We start from the raw sequence: 21,679 nt of genomic DNA, 5'->3' as shown, positions 1-21,679 counted from the left end.
TTCAATATTAAGTTCTAGCTGTAAGTTCACCTATAACTTCAAAGAAATAAATCTTATGATATTAGATGCCAGTTGTTATGTAATGTTGTCAGTCTCATTACTTAAATAATGGCAAGTGTGTCTGAAAGCACTTAAAAATGCAAAAAAAAAAAAAATAATGAAAGAGATCAATTAAGAATAAAAAATATTTGATTTTTTTTTTAATTTCTTCTTATCGTCAGTCATTATTTACAAAACCCTTATTAAATAAAGTTGGCAAAGATATTTTAATAGATTTCATTGTAGAACAACAATGAATGTATTCCTCCCAAATGCCTCTTTACAATTATTTCCCTATTTTGTGATAGAAATTGACAGGTTTGTTCATCGGACAGATTGTGTTCACAGGGATAAGAATAATAAATGTCAAGATACCTTTATTAACATTATTTTACAACTATTCATTTCTGCACCTCAGCCTATTCTTTTCTTCGCAATATTAAATTTTTAAAGAGAAAATTGTATTCAGATGTACGAGTTAAAATACACAATTTAAACATTAATCAAAAATACGTTTGAATGTTTAATATTAATAATTATTGTCGTTTGTTCCTGTGATTTATAAGTGTTTCTTGTTTTTTTTTTAATCTAAATTAGACCGTTTGTTTTCTTGTTTAATTGAATGACACTAGTCATTTTCGGGCCCTTGCTATCCGTGGGAGACAAGGCTCCGCGGTGAAGGCCGTACTTTGACCGACAATTACTAGCTGCTTAAACATTGTAACCTGATTTTAGAGTAGTCTCATTGACATTCATACTGCATATTCTTTTTCATAATTCATGTTTGATACATTTCGTTTGATTAAACTGAATCACATCTGATAAGGTTTGTCAATTTGTTTGCCGAAGGTCAGTGGTCTTTTCTATACTAATATACTGGCCACCATAATAAAGACCAAGATCACTGACCGACAAATGTATGTCCTTAACTAAATACTGATGATGTATTTGTTTTCAAGAGTTTTTCATTATTGAAATGATATACTGCATTATAATCGATAGTCTTAAACCACAAGAAACACTGGGCACTCTTCAGTTATTAGGAAGTAATTTCTACTGTGTTGAAATGTAAGGAACGCATCAATAGATTATTATTTATCTATTTGTCTTTTTCTTTTATAGCCATTTTTTTCATTTGAACATCTTTGATGAATCTTATGAAATATAAATGAGTGTAAGTGTTTCTAAATTCTGCCCATCAGTCGGCTTGATGTCATTTTGGAATATTCGCCGTATACACGCTCTATTCTAGAACTTAAAGCGGCAGCGAGTGCCATCTGTCTTGTAACCTTGGTCTGAAACACGATTTTTGCGGTTTTCAAATTGAACACAGTAGTTCTCCCATTTTCGTCTTACTTTCATGATAGGTAGGTAATTTCTCGAGATTTTATGTATTAATGAAAAATGGTCATATGTATATGAGAGATGTGTTAAATTTGATATTTTACAAAACAAAATATTTTTTGAAAACTATCCAACACTATCCACCGCTTGCTGTTCACTTAAACTAATATTCAAGTTTCCTATAGCTCCGATTTAAATGAGCATTTTGAAGAAACCTCCAATTATGAAATAATTACAATTGCAAAACAATCAATACTGAAGGAAATTTTGTAAGCTTTTTATAATGATAAAAGATTAAATGCTCGCTACTGCCTTCAAGTCTATTCTAGAGAATTATGCAAGAGTCTTTGTGTATTATTCAATAAATTCAATATTTAAAATGATAAAAAAGATAATTATAATAATGCCCAAACGATATATATAATGAAGGACATCCATCAAATTGAGAAAAAAAAAAGACGAAACAAAAATGACATGGCTGAAGTGTCCAAAATATCACACAAAAATCAAAGCAGGGCATGTACATTGCCAGAAACTACGGATCAAGTAAAACAAAAGTCAGTAAAAACCCACATTCTACTCCACAAATGGCAAAAACATGACAAAAAAATTCAAAACAGGCATGCACTTTGCCAGAAACCAGAGATCAAGTCAAAAAAGGTAAGAAAATAAAGCACACTCTACTTTACAGGTTTAAATAAAAAAGTAATACAAAATCTAAATGAACTGTAAGTTTAAAGATGTTTAAAATAATTGATCTAAAAGTTGCTATGTTTGAGTAATGTTCTATTTCCACCAATGGTTGAAAGTTGATACTTTCTATTTCATTTTACCCATTTGATCTCTCCTGGGAAGGGTGATTTTACAAAAAAAAAAATATTGATAAGAAAACAGTACAAATAACACTTACTTAAATTGTTTAAATGAATAACAATCCAAAATTTACAGCAAATAGGCTAAGATTACTGCTAAATATCTTATATCGGGGAAGCACATGAAAAATTAACTTGTAATTTATCTGAAACTAACGTCAATCGTTGAATGAAACTTAAAACATTATAATATTGATTGCTCAGGTAAATTAAAAATTACTTGATATCTATTTTTATCGGCTTATTAGTCATTCATGCGAATGCATTTTATATTATGAATATTATGTTTATATTTTTAAAATGTACGCTAAAATTTACAATTGGCATGAAAAGTTAAAACATTGGTAAAAAAATAAAAATATAAAAAGCGATAGACAACAATGACATTTTGTGAATTTTGGAATTATGAACTAATTTTTAAGAAATCGTTAGTATACAATAACACAAATATTTCAAAATAAAAATACTGTTTCAAAAGCTAACTTCAACTTTTTTCCATGATTTTAGTAAATCGCTTTACTTGCAGTTGAATCACTCGATAAAGGTAGATTATGAGAACATTGTCTGGATTAAAGTGTCCAATTTTCAGTAACTACGGTTAGTACTAAGAAAACATGCCACACACTAAGTAAATCTGCACCTATGTTTTATTTTATTTCTTTTATTTTTTTATTAATGACAATGTTTTAATAAGTAAAATAATTTCTTCTACAGAAACAACATGCAATGTTGGAATTTAAACCGTTTTAAAGTAGGTAACGCCTTTTGTTTTAATCATTTATACGTAATTTGTCTAATAGAGAGGAAATTAAGTGATTTTTTTCCATGACGTTTAACAGCTTAAGTAGGCATAAGGATTATAACAAATTTACATATCAAATTAAAAATATAAACAGGATTTTACCAGTATATGCATTTCTATTAGAGAATGAACCCTAACGCCAAGGAAACACACCAATAATTCAACATTGGTAACGCCCCTTGCATGTTCATGCTGTATAAATAGACAGAAACATTAAAAATGTCTTCATACGTCTTTGGTATGATTAAAATGAATAAAAAAGGAAGACAAAATAAATTTGTTTCTTTTTAAAAAAAATATTTCAGAATGGACTTTACAGGTGGACGAAATTTTTCAAAACATGGTCGGAAAGACGAGAGATACTACGAAAACAAAGACAAGTCAAGAAGCAGAAAAGAAAACGTGCCTGTCCACTTACCACAAGTGAACCAAAGAATTTTACGACAAAGAAATGGCTTGACAGTCTCTACAAATAGATACGAAACATTTGACCAGAGAGTATTAGCTGCCATTAGAAAACAACATGGCATGGCTCCACTGTACAGTAGTCCAGAGAATAACTATCGAATGTCCATGAATCATGTATCTTCATTTGAACATGTACCAAACACGAGAATTAACAATCGAATAGTTCGACATGACGGGTACGAGAAAACGGATCTTAGTGAACACCATTCATCTCATAAACATGATAAAAGAACCGAAATTAAAGAAAAAGAGAGAAGTAAGAAGGAACAGAAGAAGGAACAACCAGTCAATAACGCTCCAGTAAAACTTAAAAACTTTTCAGATAAAGATACTGTGTTGACAGACACTCTACAAAGTAAAGTCATAGAGGTAGGAAAGACATCTATAGATAAATTGGCGTGTTAACAAATTCCAGTAGGATCCAACTAAAACACAAGTGGTTAATTTGGTCATTAAAACATTCATAGGTTAAATCATTCTCGTTCCAAATCAAATATTTGTTCTTATAAAGGTTGTACTCTCGTCCAAAAGTGAATGATAAAAAACGTTTTTTTAATTTGTTTTTTTATGATGACAAAATGATATTTATAGAATTGTTTTTGGTATATAACCATTAAGTGTCCTCAAGGTTTAAACTTTTTATGTTTTCCTTTTCGATAATTAATTCTACTAAAGTAGAAAATAAAAAATTATTGAAGTTTGCTTTCACTTGTAGACGAAAAAGCTATTACATACAGCTTTTGTCGAAAACAAAGCAAAAAGCTCAAAGAGTTGTTGTTTAAATATTTTGGTATATCTAGGATTTAAATATTTGCGTAGCGGGTTATTTAACAGTGTGCACCACATTTTTTATGCTATTTCGAATAGACAGAAAAAATATTACAGTTATTTCTTATAATTTAAATCTAACTTCCATTTTAAACCATAGAAAACCACGAAAAAACGTTGATTACATCACGGTCACATGACTAAATAATGTATATGGGCTGATAATAAAATAATGTCAGCCAATCAGAACACGTGTTACATCCAAAATTAAATTATTTTGGTATCTCTAGGATTAAATTCTTTGCGTTTGAATATATCGAATTATATTCCGCCTTTGATTTATCCCGTAGTACAGTAGGAATCATGTTTTAGTTTTCTATGTTTTCATTGGTGTAAAGCTGGTTTGTTATTTATGTCTTTTTGTCCCTTTTGTCATGGCATTGTCAATTAATTCGCCTTATGCGTTTGTACAAAAATGTATATTGATAACGTTTTGACTGGTACTTCATTTAAAGGAATCATGATTCATATTGATCATGTTTTAGTTTTCTATGTTGTCATTTGTGTAAAGCTGGTTTCTTATTTATATCTTTTTGTCCCTTTTGTCATTGCATTGTCAGTTATTCGCTTTATATGTTTGTATATTGATAACCTTTAGACTGGTAATTCATTTAAAGGAATCATGATTCATATTGATCATGTTTTAGTTTTCTATGTTTTCATTTGTGTAAAGCTGGTTTCTTATTTATGTCTTTTTGTCGCTTTTTCGATAGCATTGTCAGTTAATTCGCCTTATACGTTTGGATATTGATAACGTTTTGACTGGTAATTCACTTAAAGGAATTATCATGAAAATTGCCAATCGTGCGATACCAAGTCAGGAATATGAATGTTGTCGTCCATTCGTTTGATGTGTTTTGTCATTTGATTTTGCCATGTGATTAGGGACTTTCCGATTGAATTTTCCTCGGAGTTCAGTATTTTTGTGATTTTACTGTTTAGCTTAGTTAAGAACATGCATTTGAAGGTATACCTAGTTCATAAGAATTACTATTTATTTGCTTTGTCTAAACCGGACTTTCTGCCGAATGAATTTTTCGTTTCACCTACCGTTTTGTCGTATGGGATTTCAGTATTTAAAATATTTTATAAATCTTTGAACATCAATGTTTATGATTTAAGTGTTCCTGATAATAATCTAAGTCAGAAAAGCGAAGGCCGCACAAACTTTCTTGGTAAAGTTTACAATAAAAAATAATAGTATGTAACAAAGTGAAACATGAATAATTTTTGGGGGCTCGAGGTGGGGGAGCGGATATGGACGTGTATGAGGATTTTGAAAATAAAAATTCTGGACTGATCACAAATGAAAATAAATAACTTTGTATAGTCAAATTTTGAAAATCAGCAAAAAATTCTCCAGCCTCCTTCTTTGTCCTACCCGAGCACGTGAACATGATGAAATGGTGTCCATTTTACATCAATTCAATCCTATTGTATGTGATCAGTGCAAGTGTGCGCTTGATTTTTAAGTGAAAAATGACAAATGATTTAAAATACAAAAAATTAAATGATAGACTATAGCTTGATACTTGCTTTGGAAAATTTGCCAAACAGAGACTTGTACTGGTAAACCCTTTCTTTTTGAGTAATGGATATCTAATAGTTCGATTACATAATGACACAAACATGTCGATTATATTACACAATATTGAGACAGGATGATTTAATATTATCAAATATGAATAGACGGTAAATTTCAATGAGACAGCGAAATAAGAGAAAGAGAAAAGACATCAGGCGATTTAAACAGGAAAATATAATCAATATGCTTTTTATACGCTACTTTTAACTGTAAGTTTACATTGAATGTGAGGGTTGTCGAATGTTAACATATATATAAACTAACGATGCCTCAGCTATTATTGATCTTCTTTCGATTCAATTAAAGCTTTCTTATTTTAGAACATATCTTGTGGACATCAGTGCCTAGGATCGTTGTACGGAACACTTACAAATCCAAATGTCCATCGTTCAAAAGAGGAATTACTGGAACAAGCGAAAGATTTTTTTCAACAGTATTACACAGGCCTTAAAAGGTAATTTATCAGGAATAAAATTTAAACATTTCGCTGATTTTGATGAACAACAAACTCAAGGTAAACACAATTAATAACTTTTATATTTTTGGAAAAAATAACTTGTCTTATTAAAGGCTTAACAATACACGTATTTTATTTTTTGGTAATTTATATCTTTATATTTATTTTTATTGAATAAATGAATATATCTAGTAACTTTTATCATTTTCACTTTGAAAAACAAGAAATGTAGTATATAAAATTGAGAATGAAATCAGGGAATATGTCAAAAACGCAAAGCCGAACAAAATGGGGAAAAAGCCAAAAGGCCACCAATCAGTCTTTTTCTTTTGATAATATTCAGTAAAATATAGAACTATTATACCTGATTATCACTATGTATATTATTGAAATCCAGTATTCTTATTTGCTGTATGATATTAAAAATACCGATTAAAAGTTTATTTTATACCGATATATTCAATTTAATACATTTTATTAAAAAAAAATATTTTTGTATATATATTTCCTTTCGTTAGTTGGACTGGCTATATCCTATTGGTTGTTTTAGTCTTATGACATATAGTCTAGACAAGTCAATAGGAGACATTTGTGCCCATTTAAACTTTGAATCCTACAACAATGAGTGCCTGTACCAAGTTGTGCCATCTAGTCGGGTTCTTTGTTGATGTTTTTGTCTAAATAAGATTGTCAAAGGCTTGCAGCATTTTAATATTAATTTTGATTTCATTTGTCAAATACTTTTACATATTGTTCTTATTTTTTCCAACTATTTGCCTTTTCAACTAAAGCAAGAGTACTATAATACAATAGCGAGTAACAATTTGTTATATTTTTTTTATATATGCACTATGTTTTATATTCTTGTTAGTAGCCTCGTTGGCTGAGTGGTCTAAGTAATTGAAATATTGTATCACTAGCCTGCCAATACCGAGGTTCTCAGCTAAAATCACACACGTGACAGGTGAATGCAATTCCAATCAAAATTGAATAAGATTGTCCCTTTGTCTCTCTAAGATTGTCACCTTTCCTTTCTACATTCCAGCTTCCTACACAAATAAAAAGTGAAACGAAATAGCAGTATAGTGTTGATAGTGTCGTTACACATTAATAAAAATAAAATTAACGGTATCAATTTTCTTGCACCAGATGCGCATTTCGACAATACATGTCTCTTCAGTGATGCTCGTGGCCAAAATATTTAAAATCCAAAGCTTATATAAAAGATGAAGAGCTATAATCCAAAAGGTTCAAAAAGTATAGCCAAATCCGTGAAAGGAATCAGAGCTTTGCATGAGGGAGACACATTCCTTTATCAATCAATTTTTTTGCTTGTTCGCGTAAGTGATGTTCTTGTTTTTACTGTGCTTTTTTACGTTTACTAAATATAGAGAGGCAAATGGGACTCCAAAGCATGTTGTTCCGTTGTCAAGTTAGACTATCTGGACAATATTTTGTTCGTTGATGTTTCAAGTCTGTTTTGTGATGGATCCCGGTAGTGTTCTGTCCAAATTGGTCGTAATTATTGATTTTCTTTTATATACTCGTTACTTTCAATACACTCAAACACTTATCCTCCATATAAGTCACTACATGTAATTTGTTATAGCAATGATTCACCCGAACATCGAAAAAGATGGGACAATGTTGTGTCGTCCGTAAATAAAACAGGGACATATGAGTTGACTGTTGATGAGCTAGAGTTTGGATCAAAACAAGCATGGAGAAATGCACCAAGGTGTATTGGAAGGATTCAATGGGCTAATCTACAAGTGAGTTCCAACGAATTAAGTATTAACAAATACGTGTTTATTAACGTAAATTAAATTTCCAAGATCTATTTCAAGTTTGCAATAATCATAAAGAAATGTATAAATTTGAATCATTTAAGAATCATAAACAGATACGACAAGATTATCAATCTTATAATGTTTAAATTCCGCTATTCAAAGAAAATATTTGGATTTATTCAGTTGTTAACATTTATATATTTTAAGAAGAACTGTACCCAAGCAAAAATGAAAAAAAACCCAACAAATTCAGAGCTGCTTTTGTAAAGCTTTTTATCACCAAATGTATAAATTTTATTGTGGTGTTCATGTGTTTTTATCCAATCTAAGATGTACTCAAAAGTAAATAAAAAAGAGCAATTTTTCAAATAAAAAAACCCCAGTTGCTTTGATAAAACATATCCATTGTTTGTATCAGCCTAAATATACATATAATTTATTACTGGACAGTAAACAGCCATCTATTATTAAAATCATTGTTTGTAACATTTTCCCCCTGTTCGACCATCATATCCCGTCATTAAACATCATATCTGGTTTCAATCTATTCACTTTTCTTTTCCCATGAAATCAGATATTTGATGCTCGCAAGGAAAGGACCGGACGAGGAATGTTTGAAGCTATTTGTCGGCATATCAAGTATGCAACAAACAACGGTAAAATCAGGTAATAATACATACTGCACCATAAAGAAAATGAATAAACTACATTTGAAAAAATATTTCAGAATGCATGAAAAAGACAGAAATAAGCTCAAGTTACGTTGTGGAAAATTATTATAGAAATAGAAAATATAGTGCGTTGTAAATAATCTTCAAACAGAAAATCTTTTATATATATATATATATATTTTTTTTATTAAATATACTTACTTGATTTGTTTTAAAACATGTTAAAGTAACTGAAAAAATGAATTCATTCCTCGAAAATGATAAAATATTTCCGAAACAAGCCTTACCAAGTTATTAAGATGATAGTTGTTTTTCACTTATTCTGCCGGTTGTTAACGTTTGCTTTGTCAGTTTGTATAGCCATCAACTGTTTGAATACTATACTGCCACATTTTACGATTTATTACAGCTTAGTGAATAGTATATTGGCTATTATTGTTTAATTTTTCCACTTCAAAATACTTAATTTAGCAACTTTAATATTATTTCATCACCTTTTAGGTCCGCGATCACTATATTTAAACAAAGAACAGATGAAAACCATGACTACCGAGTATGGAACCAACAGTTGATTAGTTATGCCGGATATAAACAGGCTGATGGTTCCGTTATAGGGGATCCTATAAATGTTGATTTTACGGAGGTGAGAAAAATGATTTGAGTTATAAAGACGAATTATTTAATGACATATATACAAATAAATATCCATGGTTTCAAATATTCTAGGAAGGAATATAAGTGTAATTTTTTTTTCATTTGAAAAGGTTAATAGGCCCGTAAATGTTGATTTTCAGGTGTTCAGAAAATCTTTCCGATATTTTGTATTAGTATATTTCTATTTTATAATGAAAATAAACGGAAATAATATATAGACAAAGAAGATTTCAAATATTTAAGGAATTAAATATAAACAATTGTGTCTTAATTGAAAATGTGAAGAGTGAATGTAGTGTTATCATTCGTACGACAAAATATCAACTCTTACTTAACAATCTTCAAATTGAAGTCGAAAGAACTTTAAGAGTTGTTGTTTATTATTCTTTTCTCTTTTCTTTTTAACAACTTCAGATGTTCGTTGCACTAATAGTTGTGAACAGCGAACTGTAATTGTTGTTATTTACCAATCTTCAAATTGAAGTCGAAAGAACTTTAAGAGTTGTTGTTTATTATTCTTTTTCTTTTTTTTAACAACTTCAGATGTTCGTTGCACTAATAGTTGTTAACAGCGAACTTTCATTGTTGTTATTTACCTAAAAGGTATTTTGAGACTCAAAAACCAAAAGAAAATAACCTTGAACTTAAGTTGACTTTCAAGAAGGAACGCATTACCAGCTATCGATAACGCAACAGTTGTGCATTGGCACATATCAATACATTAAGTATAAATACGCTTACACATTTTATTATCTATACGTTTAGTCTTTTAAAATCAAAATTTAGAATCCGGTTGATTATTTGCTAACCGTGCAAATTAAATGATATGTGTTGGGTTGTTTAAATAATTCATATCATTTATATTGATTCGAATGATCATTATATCTACAACTGCTTGTCCCAAATTTAGTACTTTAAATAAAGATTATCTTCAGGTTATCAAGTGAATTTAAATAGTATTTCAATGTTTATTTTAAAAGTAAGTTGTAAAGTAGGTCTAACTTCCGCATATTTATCTATGTTATCATGACTGGTATACGATAGTATTATCGACAAAAGCTACCCGTAAAGTACAAAGATAACGTACTAATGTACTACCCTACCTTTGAAAGGTCAGATAATCAAACAACTTCTTTAATAAAAAGTAAAACATATACTGTATTCACCGCATTTGAAAGTGTTTTCTTTTATATCTAAATTGATAATAATGGTCCTGGTGAACATAAATTTAAATGATATTTTATAAAATGATAACACTTATTATCACGTTGAATAACATTATTATTTGTAGAGGCAAATATATGTTTAGTCTTTTTGACATATCTGTTAGATAGTCAATAGTTTTACGGTATCCCGGTATTTATACATATTTTTCTTTTTATTAAAATATATATGTAATGACTTGAATGGAAAACGGTACTATTTATTCTGCCATAGGCGACAATGTTAACATTTTCTAAATTTACCACTTTTAAAGATAAAAACCTTGATTAAACAGTTATATGTTGTGTTAGTACTTTATTACTCTGTTTTAAAAGTTAAAGCCAAATAGTATCATGACCAACTGCCAACGGAGCTTGTTTATGTTATCCATGCCCACCGTCATTTTGCACCAAATTTATGAAATTTTGCAAGTCTTTTCGAATAATTCTCTAAAAAATATTTCAATAGGTTTTAAAATTTATATTGTAAATAAACACACTGCAGTTATTCATAGATAAATAAAAAAAATATTGTACCCTTACATCCAATCACAGCGCTCCTAATTTGACTTCCTTCACCTGCCTTGGGTACACAAAAGGCCAACCTAATGCTGGAAAAATGAAATACTACCGTTTTCCCTGAAGCTTAACATGATCTTAACATGATATAAATTTCAACATAACAAAATTATAATTCATTTTACAAAAGGACAAAAATGATCACATATCAATTAATATGCAATATAAATGTAGACATGTGTAAAGTGAAGATTATATGTATTTGTGTAGAAATCAGGGTAGATATAGAATTGTTTTAGGGCGTTTGGTACACAAAGATTTAGAAAATATTTCTTACACGAAAATGAGTTTTAGCCCAATATTTATTGACATGGCTACATTTTTATACTAAGTATGTTTTTTCTATTAAATTTCAGACCGTTACAAAGATGGGTTGGAAAGGACGAAACGGTAGATTTGATGTTCTTCCAATAATTGTACAGGCAAATGGAGGTGCTCCCGAGTGGTTTGAAATACCTTCAGAATTGATAATGCAGGTTGCAATAAAACACCCAAAGTAATTTTTATTCTGACATTGAAAACAAATAAGTCTTAAAACAAAAACAAAAAACCCCCAGAAAAACACATTATATGAGCTTCACATATTGTTTAGACATATTGTTAAAAAGAGTATATTGCCGTGTACCAGTACTGTTGTTATTTTTTTCGTTAGAGTAATTTTTATTGACAAATAACCTATAATCCCTTATAAATATACCACGTTTCATTTCTCTTTTTACCGACAAACGCTGATAAAGAGTCAATTCAGCTTTGGGTAGACAATTATCTACTAGAATGAACGTTCATTCTGCACAAATGGAACACCAACATCCAAAAATCAACACACAAAAAATTCGGAGAATACCTTTTTTCTGAAATAGTTAAAATAAAGTTCTGTTTATAAAATCATACATAACGTTTTTTTTTATTACATCGATTTTAGTTAATTATTTCTTCATTTTATTTCTTAACATTTTCAAGGGAAAATTTTGTAATGTCCGATGAATGAAATTTTCAAAATATTCAATTTCACCTACAGATATCCAAAATTCAACGAACTTGGTTTGAAATGGTTTTGCATTCCAGCTGTATCTAATATGAAATTCGATTGTGGTGGGTTAGAATTCACGGCATCTCCATTCAATGGTTGGTACATGAGTACTGAAATAGCTTGCAGAGACTTCTGTGATAAACAACGTTATAATCTAATAGAGGTAAAATATTATTTAGTTAAAATCTGAGTTCTATACCCCTTGGTCAAATGGCTATATTAAATTTCTTGGACTAGGATTATCCGTAAATATAAACGACAATACCCCTAAACTTCGTTTTTGGTTTGGTTCTCAAGCATTTACTTCGAGAGCCAATCACAAGTCTTGTTTAGACAACACGCGCATCTGGCTAAAGCGTTGTATCTATAATACGTTTTGTGTTGAAAATCGAAATTCTAAAATTCAATTATAAGGATAAACGGATTTTTTTTATATATTTTGCGTTTTAACACATGGAATAGTTAGAATCGATATATAGTACCAAATCAAACACATTGAAAAGAAAGTTTTGCTGAAATTATGATTAACGTTTATTCGATTGAGTTAACAAGTCATAAGCAGCAATAAAGGTGCTGGTACTGAATTGAAATGTCTTAATCCCGTTTCCGTTTGTTTTTATGTAGAGTTGATAATCTATCCTTTTGAACAGAGTATTATGTACAGTATGTCATGAACTCTTGTCCATCCTGTGTCGCATGTCTCTATTTAGTTCCAATTTCTATCTTTTTATGAAGAAAGGTAATCAATGTTTCTGTAATTGCCAATGTTGCAAAACAAAAATCTGGCATATCAAAATTGTTTTCCATTGTTGATTTTATCAACATTTCACGAAATTAAAATCTCAATTTGTGCCTCAACATCACAAACATTTTTGAATGTACAATATGTAGTTAACATAACGTCAATTGTCTTCAACTATTTTAGGAAATAGCAGAAGCCCTTGGACTGGACACAAAAAGCAATCCAGCGGCATGGAAAGATAATGCCGCAGTTGAAACAAATATTGCAGTTCTTCATAGTTTTCAGGTATATTATGATGACCTCTTGTTACTATATAAATTCATTTTGCACTCTTCATACATTACCATACTTAATCGAGAGCCAGTGGGGAAATTCATTTAACAACACCAGGATTATTTCAATATTCATTATATTGAATATTTGACTTACTCGAAGCGTCAGATGAATACATAATAGAGAAATGGGGATGTGGATACAGAATTCCGAATGGAAATGGGGCATGTATCAGAGAGACAACAACCCGACCAAATGGCAGAAAGCAGCCGAAAGCCACTATTATAATGGGTTAACACAGCGAGAAAATCTCGCATCCGGAGGCGCGCTTAGGCTAGCCCCAAAACAAAATGTGTACTGGTTCAGTGGAATTGGAATATTATTGGTATTCTTCATTCATAATTATTCAATGGAGAAATATATTTTACACAGCAGGAATACATTCTATTATTCATTATATTGAACAATTTGTTTCTGCTTTATTATAAAATGACTAACTTATTATTTTATTATTTTAATTAAAGACAATCGGTTGCACCCTAGTTGACCAACACACAGCATCAGAGCAATTTATGACCTTTATGCACCAAGAGTACAGACAACGTGGAGGATGCCCTGCAGACTGGGTGTGGTTAGTGCCACCAATCAGTGGCAGTTTGACGCCTGTGTTTCATCAAGAGATGACCTTGTTCAAGCTGAAGCCATCATACGAATACCAGGTAAGAATAAATAATCTTCCAATGAATTTGACAAATTACGGTTTCTTCTCATTATAAATTTTTATATGATTTTAATTTATACTAATACTTGAATAGGATTCGCACGATAGAATCTTTTTGCTTTGTTTACACTTTGTTTACACTTTGTTTACACTTTGATATACCATGTTCCAAAAATACTGACGTAACCCGTGAAAACACTGTGATGATTGCATTAGGATCTTTTATTGCGATACGGTACACATAAATGGATTTTCTTGGGTTCCAAGAAATTAATAGAAAAAAGAAATTCATATTCTAATACAAAAAAAAAGAAAAAAAAAAAGAAAAAATGCTTGGTAAAAAGGTAAAATTATTAATTAAATAAAATTCCGCAAATTTGCATGACTGATGTTGGCGCATTCACGTCATGGCAAAAACATGATGTGGTACAAATTCAAAATCTCAAGTTCAAGGATATTCTTTGAATTCTTATGAATTCTTTAGGGACCAGCTGAAGAACGCCTCCGGGTGCGGGAATTTCTCGCTACATTGAAGACCTGTTGGTGACCTTCTATGGTCGGGTTGTTGTCTCTTTGGCACATTCCTCATTTCCATTCTCAATTTTATTATAATGTAACGATAAAACGGAGATTTTGAGTAAGATGTTACTATTAATATTTTGAACTGTCCAACAGGATGAATTATGGAAAACTTACGGTTTGAAGAAGAATGGAAACAAAACAAAGCAACGTAACCAAAAACTAAGGTTCAAGACTATTGCAAGGTAACATAATTGTGAAAAAGGTGCTATCAAGGGGACATCCAAATCCGATTCTGTGATAATACCGGACTGCACGTTTATTCGTGGGGTATTAACTTTCGTGGTTTTCGTGGATTGGCGTTATCCTCGAATTTCAGTGTCCTATGAAATATTACAACTGTTGTCTAAATCAAGACATAGATGGATAGATCCAAATGACGGTTTGACTTCATGGGTACGGGCATTGCTGATTGAATCTAGAAAACTCATAGAATATTAGCAAAACTATTATGACCATTTATTTTAAACTTAACAGACGATTTTACCCATTTAATCCCTAAAAAAACCTGAATTGTCCGACTTTAAACCATTCAATTCTAACCAAAATTATAGTTTTTATCGATGAGAGGCATATTCTCATACGAAAAAGAAACATCATATTGATCTAGCTTTTTTAATTTTCAAAGAATTGAATACTACAATTCAAGGTATATTAAAGTACTTGTTTATTTTATCATTTTCTTTCAGTGACATATTTTGGTCCAATTAATACCTTTGATGATCGTTTATCTGTTGATCGTAGGTTAATTAGTGCCACTACTTCTGAATTCACGTATTTTACATTTAAAATGTACTTTGAAATATCATTCAATCTAGATAATTTGTAATCATAGTTTATATTTGAAAGCAATTATTCTATCAAATATCTAATGAATATGTTCATAAATGAAAGATTATCAAGTAAGTGACAAGGAACGGACCACCTTATGTTGCAATGTCCATCAAATCAATATAAAGGTTCAGTTAATTATTTTTAAGAACACGTTTTCTTTAAGTGATATGTTTATAGCTCAATAAACACTTTTGATGATCGTTTATCTGATGATCGTAGGTATCATAGTGTCATTACTTCTGATTTCACGTATGCAACATTTACAATGCTTACTTAATAATATCCTTCATTCATGACAATTTGTAGCATAGTGTATATCCGAGAGCAATTATTTTATTAAATTAAATATTTAGTGTATTTTGTCATTAGAGGTAGATAAACAAGAAAGTGAAAAGAACCACCTTACTTTACAATGACCTATAAATCAATATAAAAACAACAGTTAATTATCATCAAGAACATCATTTCTGATGACTTCAAATTCTTCGCCCGATTTTTTCTCTCTTTTAATTGAATTAGATAAATTCCGAGAATTTTAAGAACTTTCGAATGTATTGCTTTTGCTAAAACTACGAAAATTGGTTCTCACAAATAAAAGTAATTTTCAGTAAATTTCAATAACTTGGTTGCTACGAAACAAAATAGTCGAACATACAGCAGTTCACCTAATATCATCCTGAGGACAACATATAGAGCATTAAGAATCCTATAGATCTAGGGTTATACGTAATAAAAATAATATTATCCTGCATCTTTTTTTAATTCTCTTCAATATGTTTCACTCTATTCAGTCTGGCCTTTTATATTAGTTTATCTTGATCGTTTTTACATAAGTTATCATCCTGCATTTGTTTGCCAAGTTGATCCTCTTGCTTTTCATTTTGGCTAATTGATCACCCTGCCTTTTGTTTAATTCAAAACGCATGTCCTACTTCATCTTAGCTCCCATAAATAAAACAAATGGTAACTCTCTAAGTGTAACTAGCTGTGTTTTTGGTTTCTTAACAATTAGCAGGTGATATTTGTCATCTAATGAAATACTAGTAGAGTATGCATTCATAGTGTGTTTGTCTAAACCAAATTTAAAGTTAAATTAAATTGTGCCAATTTAACCATCTGGTTTGAGCTACAATGATAAGTCCTTTGTAGACAAAACGTTCGTCCGGCTAACAATATTATAAGCCAGCTATCTTTGAGGTTTTTTTGAAAAACAAGAATACCTGCATTTTTGCAATATGACAATCTACTGTTTTTGACAATATTGTTAAATCTATGACCACTATATTCAACCTTGGATTTTCAAACATACAGACAAAAAAATCTGATAGATAATATGACGGGATAAGTGTTTTTAATGCTTCACATCTTACATTTATCAATATTTGTTCCTTTAGGGCTGTGTCTGCATGGACAGCTTTGATGACGAAAGCTCTTTCCAAAAGAATAAAGTGTACCATTTTGTTTGCTACAGAGACGGGTAAAGCGGAGAAGTTTGCCACTACTTTGCACAAAATATTCAGACAAACGTTTAATTCTAGGGTACGTAAACATATTCCATATAAATTATATCGAGACCTTTAATTATTAGAAGTTAATGCATACTAATCATTTACGGCACACTTTTGTGAAAAACTGCTGTTATCCGATTAACTTATGTTTGTTTGTCTAGTTTTCCATCAATATATGTTTCCCCTCATCGAATGGATGTTGGTGTATAAGTAGAATATACTCAAAAATTATAGACCTTTTTTTGCAAAGCTCTGTATTATGCAAATTTCTATTCAAGTTTTTTTTAAGTGTCACATGAATACGGGCAACTTATTCAAAGTATTTCATAGAGAAAATGTATGAAATTTGAGAGATAGGTTACACAATAAAAGAAATCGAACAAATAGCGGATAGTTCAACGAAATACACAAAAAAGTATCAACTGACGCCTCTAGTTAAACCCGCAGAAATAATGACAAACATAAACAACAAGTCATATTAATAATCTAGCTTTGAAGGGACGTATGTAAACACATTGTTTACAAGCAAAAAATATTCATCCACCTTTTCAATAAATGTCATTTTTTTAGATGTTGAAAGTGGAAAGTTACAATGTACTGGAAGAATTGAAATCAGAACAGTTGGTTTTGTTCGTTGCAAGTACATTTGGGAATGGGGATCCTCCAGAAAATGGAAAGGTAATCATCGCATTCGGCAATCCTCGGTAGAATCCGCTACTACGGAATCGACCGAGTTGAGACGAATGGTAATCATCGATAAACAAGTGTATAAAAGCTGTTCTTTCTTATGTAATTGTTTTTGATTTCAATACATTTGATAACATTTATTGTTGAACTATAATCCATTCAAAATAAGATAGACATAAGAAGAAAAGCGACCAAAAGATGGTCCGTGCCTTGGATAAATGTGTTACATTGTTATAAAGTATACCAAATTATATATGATTTTTGATAAACCATTACAATAAACATTAATGATTATCTCAAAATGTATGCAAAGTATAAATTCTTTTAAAAATCGTCCAATAGTTTTAATATTTGTTTTTATAGACTTTTGCTAAAGCACTGCCAACGGCTAAAGACAGGTCATCACAAAAAAAGTAAGTTATATTTCGTGAAGAACTCATGCCAAAACCATCCACAGACAAGTATTAATGAATGATACTTGGATATGCCATTCAAAACAAATTTCAGGTCGTCCTCAAACACAGGGACACTTCCAAAAAGCAATTTATCTAATGCATTATCCTTAGGAGATTTAAACCCGTTTTCGTCAAAAAGATCAGGTTTAAATAATGTTTTTTTTCTCTGCATTTTTAAGCAATGGGCAGACACAAATAAAATATCAAGAAAAAATCTACAGAGTCGGTTTAGCTATTTGGGTATATAAATACGCAACAACATCTCTCGAAATAGAGTAATATCCGAAATATAGATATCGAGAAGTAATGTTTTATTTTTCATTTAATGTCGTTCATTCACATTGACACCACAGAATAATATAATGCCTTTGTTATCAATAAATTGTTTTTAGTTTGAATATAATTGTAATAAACCCCACTGGAAGTTATGTGAATCATTAAAACAAAAACAATGCATATCATAAAGCACTTTGTCTTTGTTTTCAGTGGCATGCATCCTGCTGTGGCTAGTCGGAACATCACTTATCAAACTGGTAATTCTATGAACGGAAGAAATGCTGGGTTAGGACATCTGAAATTTTCAGTTTTTGGTCTTGGTTCCAGAGCATATCCGAAATTTTGTGAATTCGGACATTTCATAGACAAAACGATGGAAACTTTGGGAGCCTCACGAATTCATGCTATTGGTGAAGGTGACGAACTTTCTGGTCAAGAAATATCTTTTAGAGATTGGGCAAAGAATGTATATCAGGTAGGTTTATTGATAAATGACATTTTCAGTGTAATCTAGAAAAGGTATATAAAAAAAACTTAAAACACATCCTATATAATAAAAAAAAACACACCATTCTTATATTGAAGATGTAAATTGAATAAAGAAGAATCGTTTAATCCAATTAACTTTTTAGATAAATTATAAATAACACAAAACTGCGTATGTGCAACTTTGAATAGTCATTCCTACTCAGTAAAGTACATATACAATGTACTAAGTGAATACTTACTTTACAATAATTTTCTTCCTGAAAGTTATATTCAATTGTCGCTTGTTCGAAACCTATCGTCTACTTGGCAACCGTAGTCAGTAATTCTTATGGATATGTGAATTGATTTATTATGAAGGTACCTTTAAATATTGTTATTTATGATAAATTCGTAGAACAGATGGTATGATTTCACGTGGATATTGTAAAAATGCATCAGAGATATAATAAGAATTTTCCCTAAATGTCAATTTTCTTTTAGGTTTCGTGCAATCATTTCAAAGTTGGAAACAAACAGGGCTTAAATGACGCCGCCGATGTTTTGGCAAAATCAGATATGACATGGCGCCCTGACAGATTCCGTGTAATAGATGTACCAAGGAGCAAACGTTTGCCGTTATCACAAGGTTTGAATATGTCCTTTTTATAATTAGTATCTCAATCAGAATCACTCAAATAGAACAGACATGAACGTATGTAATATGGTTTTAAAGACATAGTAAAATTAAGATATATAAACACATGATAATGGATGAATTATATATATGAATATGCTAAAATGGACATTTAATGATTTTTAAGGGAGCCAAACTATTAAAAGATATAAATCATCGTTGAAACAGAAAGTTTCGCATTTAAAATGGTCACATTTAGAAACATAGGTATGTTCCACCATTTTTGCCATATGGCCGCTGAATACCCTACATCAATAATATATAACTTTGGTTTAATATCTTATAATGTTCATAAATAAATGCAACAGTAGTATACCGCTGTTCAAAACTCATAAATCCATGGACAAAAAACAAAATCGGGGTAACAAACTAAAACCGAGGGAAACGCTTTAAATATAAGAGGAGAACAACGACACAACACTAAAATGTAACACACACAGAAACGGACCAAACATCAGACAAAATCCCACGAGAATAACAAATATAACATCAAAACCAAATACATGAATTTGGGACAGACAAGTACCGTGACACGTCTTATCGCAATAGAAATTACACTCAAAAATAAGAGAAAACAAACGACGCAACGTTAAAATGTAACACACACAGAAACGAACAATAATATAACAATGGCCATATTCCTGACTTGGTACAGGACATTTTTAAAGGAAAAAATGCTGGGTTGAACCTGGTTTTGTTGCATGCCAAACCTCGCACTTTAATGGCTATGTTAAATATAACATTGAAATGACAACATAATATTACAGGACTACAATACAAATAAATAGGAGAACGTATTAGACAAAGAAACACATGCTTAATGGATAACAAAAAACATCAGGTTTAAAATTCAATACGCCAAAAGCGCGCCTCGTCCACACAAGACTCACCAGTGACGCCCAGATATAAAAGATCGAAAGTGAAAAAAGTACAAAGTTGTACAGCACTGAAGATCAAAAATTGAAAAAGGTTGTGTCAAATACGGCTATGTTTTTATGCTTGGGATAAGAACATCCTTATTATTTAGAACAATTAATGCTATTGCAAACAGTAAATTTTATCAAATGAATATAACAGATATACATAATGAAACTGAAGTATTAACTCATTACAAAAAATAAACACGAATACATAATGTTAAGACCATAACTCTTTAATTTGTGTTTTTTTTGTGTTCTCAGAGCTGTCCAAGGTGTATGGAAAGAACGTGTCCAAATGTAGACTCAAAGATAGAGTTAATCTAGGAGACAGACATTATAGGTAAAATCAAGTGGAAGTTTAAGTCGTTCTATTTGTTGATGCATTGTACTATTATTGTCTTTTATGTTTTAAATGCAAAAACAGTTCGAGTCAATTTCTTTTTGCTTAATATCACGAGACGAATTTGTCGAATGAAATGTATTATTTCAAAAGTTCAACTTTTATGACTTTTAAATCTGAGATATAACAACTTAATTATAGTTACCGAAATAATGTCATGAATATTCTCTGCCACCGTCAATTGGGGATTTGATTGTCTCAAATGCAGTTTTACTAGCGACCCGTCTTTGATAGAAACTTTTAGTCAATGAAAAAAAAATGTTACATATAAATTGCATAAGAAGTTATAATACTGAATACGAAACAAAATATTTAACAAATAATGGGATGTCTGTTTATTCAATTTGAAGTCCGCAGACAGTTCTAGCTAGGATAGACATTAGAGATAACAATGATGCGATGCGATACAGTCCAGGAGACCACGCGTTGTTGTTCTCAAACAATCAACCAGATCTTGTAAATGGCATTATAAAACATTTAAAGGACGTCACAGCTAGTGATTTAATACAATTACAATATAATACCTCTGAGGATGACAAAGGCAGTCAAATTGGTGAGTTTTTTTAAAGAGTTTACACTCAGACTTTGTTCATTGTATCTGAAAAGAAAAGGGATGAGAAAAAAAAATCACTGCAAAACTATGGTAAACTTCTTATTATCTCCATAAACTTCGGGACATCAGATAATAATATATTTATGTGAAAGTTATTCTGACGTTTCTGACTTTCCATATTTCATGTTTCATTCAAGTAATATCATTCATCAAACATTGAAAAATATGTACGAAATTGGCTTTTAATT

The 21,679-nt window shown here is 30.6% G+C and overlaps 1 protein-coding gene across 1 annotated transcript in view; it reads left to right on the top strand.

The window, feature by feature from the left end:
- Positions 1-3,301: 3,301 nt before the first annotated feature.
- Positions 3,302-21,679, top strand: part of LOC143057637 (nitric oxide synthase, inducible-like) — a 32,367-nt gene continuing 13,989 nt past the window's right edge. Inside the window, exons 1-17 of the mRNA XM_076230990.1 lie at positions 3,302-3,894; positions 6,259-6,392; positions 8,005-8,167; positions 8,760-8,851; positions 9,358-9,499; positions 11,648-11,787; positions 12,310-12,484; positions 13,247-13,348; positions 13,861-14,055; positions 14,733-14,821; positions 16,865-17,009; positions 17,549-17,656; positions 18,029-18,078; positions 18,607-18,871; positions 19,366-19,510; positions 20,740-20,818; positions 21,229-21,431. Coding sequence (XP_076087105.1) covers positions 3,364-3,894; positions 6,259-6,392; positions 8,005-8,167; positions 8,760-8,851; positions 9,358-9,499; positions 11,648-11,787; positions 12,310-12,484; positions 13,247-13,348; positions 13,861-14,055; positions 14,733-14,821; positions 16,865-17,009; positions 17,549-17,656; positions 18,029-18,078; positions 18,607-18,871; positions 19,366-19,510; positions 20,740-20,818; positions 21,229-21,431 — 2,758 coding nt within the window. The 5' untranslated portion in view covers positions 3,302-3,363. The remainder of the gene's footprint in view (positions 3,895-6,258; positions 6,393-8,004; positions 8,168-8,759; positions 8,852-9,357; positions 9,500-11,647; positions 11,788-12,309; positions 12,485-13,246; positions 13,349-13,860; positions 14,056-14,732; positions 14,822-16,864; positions 17,010-17,548; positions 17,657-18,028; positions 18,079-18,606; positions 18,872-19,365; positions 19,511-20,739; positions 20,819-21,228; positions 21,432-21,679) is intronic.

The sequence above is a fragment of the Mytilus galloprovincialis genome, chromosome 13 (genome assembly GCF_965363235.1).
Source record: "Mytilus galloprovincialis chromosome 13, xbMytGall1.hap1.1, whole genome shotgun sequence".
Classification (NCBI taxonomy): domain Eukaryota; kingdom Metazoa; phylum Mollusca; class Bivalvia; order Mytilida; family Mytilidae; genus Mytilus; species Mytilus galloprovincialis.
This window is presented reverse-complemented; position numbering and strand designations above follow the sequence as displayed.